Source organism: Rutilus rutilus (genome assembly GCF_951802725.1).
Source record: "Rutilus rutilus genome assembly, chromosome: 18".
NCBI classification, from domain to species: domain Eukaryota; kingdom Metazoa; phylum Chordata; class Actinopteri; order Cypriniformes; family Leuciscidae; genus Rutilus; species Rutilus rutilus.
The window spans coordinates 3,530,120-3,535,232 of record NC_140231.1 but is presented as its reverse complement, the minus strand read 5'-3'; the positions used below and the strand labels follow the sequence as shown (position 1 = coordinate 3,535,232).

General features: G+C 41.9%; 1 protein-coding gene across 1 annotated transcript; it reads left to right on the top strand.

Moving 5' to 3' along the window:
• The first annotated feature begins 392 nt into the window (after window positions 1–392).
• On the top strand, window positions 393–5,041 carry arsib (arylsulfatase family, member Ib). The gene is made up of 2 exons (XM_084387838.1): window positions 393–1,149; window positions 3,640–5,041. Exons 1-2 carry the CDS (start codon window positions 821–823, stop codon window positions 5,015–5,017), a joined length of 1,707 nt encoding a protein of 568 aa, XP_084243964.1. The 5' UTR covers window positions 393–820; the 3' UTR covers window positions 5,018–5,041.
• Window positions 5,042–5,113: the final 72 nt, after the last annotated feature.

Sequence of the window (5,113 nt, the reverse complement as noted above, 5' to 3'; positions counted from 1 at the left end):
CTTATAATAACGCTAATAAGCCTTATGCCAAAATATTTTTTTACAACTAAATTGTAGGTCATTAGATAAGAAAACTAAATAATTGTGTAGATGATTTGCTTTGTGTAACCCGACATCAGACATGCAAATATCAATGATGCATAGTCGCGTCTGGTATCTTTGTAGAACTTCAAAAAAAAAAAAAAAAAGATGCTGCAGCCAATGACGTACCTCCACGGACAGTTTTTAATGTTTAATCAGACAATAACTACTCAAGATTTTGCTTTAGTGTAATTTGCGGGACAATTAGGGCCGGATTCGGGATTCTGGACAATAGCTTAGGTTTCGGGACGTCAGTGGTCACCCTAGCCGTAAACTCCATCTTACTTGTCTGTGCTTTCAGATCATCCGCGCTTCTTCAGCGGTGTAGAGAGAAGCGCATAGTTGCCAGATACTAATGAAAAGACCTGGTAGAAAACGTGTTCGTATAACAGAAAAGCTCTGACTGGGGTTTAAATCAGTGAAATCTGGCAACCGTAAGCATGAACACTCGTAAAAACAGTCTGTAATGTGTTGTCTCCTCCTTTATTCGACAAAAACAAGTGGTTATGTTCAAGTTTTAATTTTTTTTAAACACATTTCAGTCTTGTCTTTTTTCGTCAACGATATTGCATGTGTTGATATAGTCCCAGTTAGCGTTTAACGACGTGTCGTCTCTCATCGTCTTGTCTTAGTCAGGGGAAAAAAAGGTCGTCAACGCACATTTTTCGTCATAGTTTTCGTTAACGAAATTAACACTGAAAGCAAAGCCCGAAGATTTTCTCCTCTTCTCTCTGACCCGATGAGTGCGCTGTTCGGGTTGCGGCTCTTTCCGAGGTGGATGGCATTATGTTTGCTCTTCGGACTCTTCCTCGGTCTCCAAACTTCTGCGTCGTCTTCCAGTGGCTTGAGATCGAGCCGAGAGGACATCACTACAGCGTTCAGACCCAGACAACCTCCGCACATCATCTTCATCCTGACCGATGACCAGGGTTTCAATGACATCGGGTATCACAGTCGGGACGTCCGAAGCCCGACGCTGGATAAACTGGCGTCCGAGGGAGTGCGACTGGAGAACTACTACGTGCAACCGCTGTGCACCCCGTCCCGCAGCCAACTCATCACAGGCAGGTCATTCACACAATACTTTAATAAGAACACAGAGACATTACGCGTTTTTTTTTAGAGATTCAACTGAAATCAGAATCTAAAATCAGGTTATAAAAACAGATAATGTTGTAAAAATCCAAGTAAACCTTACAGATCAGGATTTGTTCAATGTTTTTCATGTTTGTTTAATAACCAATTATGGCACATGCACTGCAGGACCAGTCCTGTAGGCTACACACTAACAGTTTACAGGCTAAGGTCATGGTCACAATAACTTAAGACACTAAAGAGACCTTTCTGCTGACTCTGAAAAACAGATGCACCGGCAGGTCATTCACCTCATCACCTCTTTCACACAATACTTTCGGTAACACTTTACAATTTATTAACATTAGTGACCTTAACATGAACTAGAATTACCAATACTTCTTCAGCATTTATTAATCATAGTTCATATTAATTTCAACATTTAGCCTACTAATACATTAGTCAAATCAAAGGTTGTATTTGTTAACATTAGTTAATGCACTGTGAACTAACATGAACAAACAATGGTAAGCTGGGTTTTTATTAACTATAACATTAACAAAGATTGATAAATACTGTAACACATGTATTGCTCATTGTTAGTTAATACATTGTTAACTAATGAACCTTATTGTAAAATGTTACCATACTTTTAATAATACACAAATTACGCGTTTTCTTAAAATGAAAGAGGTTCACTGAAATCAGAATATAAAAGGGTTATAAAAACTCCCTTATTACAGGGTACTGTATTTTAAAGATAATTTTGTAAAAATCCAAGTAAACCTTACAGATTTGAATTGGAATGGGTTTGATCAATGTTTTTCATGTTTGTTTAATGAACCATAAACACTTATTGCACATGCACCTGTGGACCAGTCCTGTACACACTTACAGTTTACAGGCGGTAGACAATTAAGGTCATGGTTACTATAGCCTAACTTAAAGGAGTAGTTCACTTTAAAATTAGCCCATGATTTAACGTTTCTTTCAGACGAATACAATCAGAGTTATATTAATAAACACCCTGACGCTTCCAAGCTTATATATATATATATATATATGTAATATCACTATATAAATAAAGAGTTTTGTGAGCACTTGTCAACTCCATCAGCTTACAGGTCAACTCCGTCAGTGACAAAACGAAATATTTTTCCACCTCAACCACATTTTTTCCCTCAGTTGTAGCTGCCTTAAAGGGATAGTTCAACTAAAAATGAGAATTAGCCCATGATTTGCTCATCCTCAAGTCATCCTAGGTGTGTATGACATTCTTCTTTCAGACAAATACAATCAGAGTTATATAAAAAAATGTCCTGGCTCTTCCAAGCTTTATAATGTGACTTTATAAGTCCATCATAGTGCATCTATCCATGATAAAAGTGCTCCACATGGCTCCGGGGGGTTAAAAAAGGCCTTCTGAAGTGAGGCGATGTGTTAGTGTAAGAAAAATATCCATATTTAAAACTTCTCCTAAAAAATATTTCTTTCAAAATAAACAGAAACCTTCATCTGACGATGATAAAAAAATGGCAAATGAGTTGACAAAGACTGACGGAGTTGTAGCGGTACAGTACGTCTCATGCTGGGTCTCCAGTTGCTCACAGAATACAATAATCTGGTTAGGTTGAGCGTAATGATAAGCATTATTATGTGCTGCCCTGTAGAAGAAACAGAAATGTTGCCAATGTGAATCCTATTCTCTTAATGAGCAATGGGTGTGTTTTGGGCATAACGTGAAATAAACCAATCAGAGTCTCATCTCTAATTCCCTTTAAAAGCCAGTTGCGCTCGCGCCATGGCGGATTTGCTATTTACATAGCGGACTTTGCAAGCGTAAAAACAGAATGCTTCTCTAGCGAGGAAATGGATCTGCTCGTGCGTGAGGTTAAAGCTGTGTGTGTGTGTGTGTTAAAGCGCAAGCAGACCATTACGGGACAAGCCAGATTCACCATATATTTATGTACACAATAATAATCTTTTACATTGTGATCCTTTTATTTTAAATATTTGGCATGTTTGTGTGCTGCTGCGCATGCGTCCCTGTGTGTGTAATAAGCAGTGTACGCGCGTTGTGGACCCGCCTATAGGAGCATATAACTATTGCGTCCTTTAAATAACAAAAAAAATACTGAGCCATTGACTTTAGACCAGGTTTCAGATGATCAATGGCTCAGTCTATTTAAGTTCCTCAAAATAGTCAAAGCTCATGGGCGCACAGATGGGCGCAAATGTATATGCTATTTAAACAACGTGGCACAGGACGTGAAAATGATAACTGCGTCGGGCTGAAACTAGCAAAAAACACTTGCGTCGCGCCTGATGTCGCATTGCGCCAGGTGTATGATAGGGCCCATAGAAAGTAAATAGGGTCAGATTTAAGTTCATGTCAACTTTAAAACCGGGTGTAAAAAGCTTATTGTTTCAATTCTTGCTTTTTCTCTCTTGTGTTTGTGTTTATGTGTTTATGCTTTCTTTTAGATATCAAATTCACACCGGCCTCCAGCATTCCATCATCAGACCACGTCAACCCAACTGCCTCCCTCTGGATGCGGTCACGCTCCCTCAACGCTTGCAGGAGGCTGGCTACTCCACTCACATGGTGGGCAAGTGGCATTTGGGCTTCTATCGGAAAGACTGTTTGCCCACACGTCGTGGATTTCACACCTACTTCGGTTCATTGACTGGCAGTGTGGACTATTATACGTATGGCTCATGTGACGGCAAGTCATTGTGTGGCTTTGACCTCCACGAAGGTGAGTCAGTGGCATGGGGGAGAGGGGGGAAGTACTCAACTCACCTCTACACCCAGAGAGTGCGCAAAATCTTAGCAACGCACGACTCAAGCAGTCAGCCTCTTTTTATCTTCCTTTCCCTTCAGGCTGTGCATACACCTCTAAACCCTCCCAAAGAATACATCTATCCGTTTCGCCACATGGGCAACGTTCCCCGCAGGAAATACGCAGCTATGGTTTCCATCGTCGACGAGGCGGTCCGAAACATAACTTACGCGCTGCGCAAATATGGCTTCTACCGCAATAGCGTCGTCATCTTCTCCACTGATAATGGAGCCCAGCCGCTCACAGGGGGCAGTAACTGGCCCCTACGAGGGTGCAAGGGAACATATTGGGAAGGTGGTATTAGAGGAGTGGGTTTCGTGCACAGTCCCTTGATACGCCATCGAAGAAGGGTCAGCAGAGCCCTTATTCACATTACTGACTGGTATCCAACTCTTGTTGGACTTGCTGGGGGGAATGTGTCACAGTATCCGGGATTAGATGGGTTTGATGTTTGGCCTACCATTAGTGAAGGGAAGGAATCTCCACGACTGGAAATTCTTCACAACATCGACCCTCTCCACAGGCGCAGTCAGGGCTCATTTAAGGAGGGCCATGGACTGTGGGACACAACCGTTCAAGCGGCCATTAGAGTCGGTGACTGGAAACTCTTGACGGGCGACCCTGGACATGGGGATTGGGTGCCACCCCAGGTTCTCACGAACTTTCCTAGCAGCTGGTGGAACCTGGAGCGACAGACTGGAGAAAAAAGGAAATCGGTTTGGCTTTTCAATGTTACGGGCGACCCTTGTGAACGCCATGACCTTGCAGTGCACAGGCCTGATGTTGTCAAGGAGCTACTGGCACGTCTAGTATTGTACAATCGCACAGCAATACCTGTTCGCTACCCGCCAGACGATACCCGTGCCGACCCTAGTCTGAATGGAGGTGCTTGGAGACCTTGGGTTGGTGAAGGTGAAGAGGAGGAAAACTGGATGGGATTTATTACAAGAGAGGAAAGAATCGCAAAAGAAAATGTAGGCTCTGCAAGTTACAATCTTTCTTCAAGAAGTTTAATTTAAAGATCATGTCAAAACAGATATAAGACTCTTCTGTTTTTAACATCACTTACATTAACTTAACTTTACGGGGACATATTATGCCCCTTTTCACAGGAT

What these genes read in the sequence shown, in the direction of transcription:
- arsib (XM_084387838.1), top strand. Translation starts at nt 821, where the DNA reads ATGAGTGCGCTGTTCGGGTTGCGGCTCTTTCCGAGGTGGATGGCATTA. An exon ending in AGCCAACTCATCACAGGCAG is followed by an intron (nt 1,150 to 3,639) that starts GTCATTCACACA and finishes GCTTTCTTTTAG; the next exon opens with ATATCAAATTCACACCGGCC.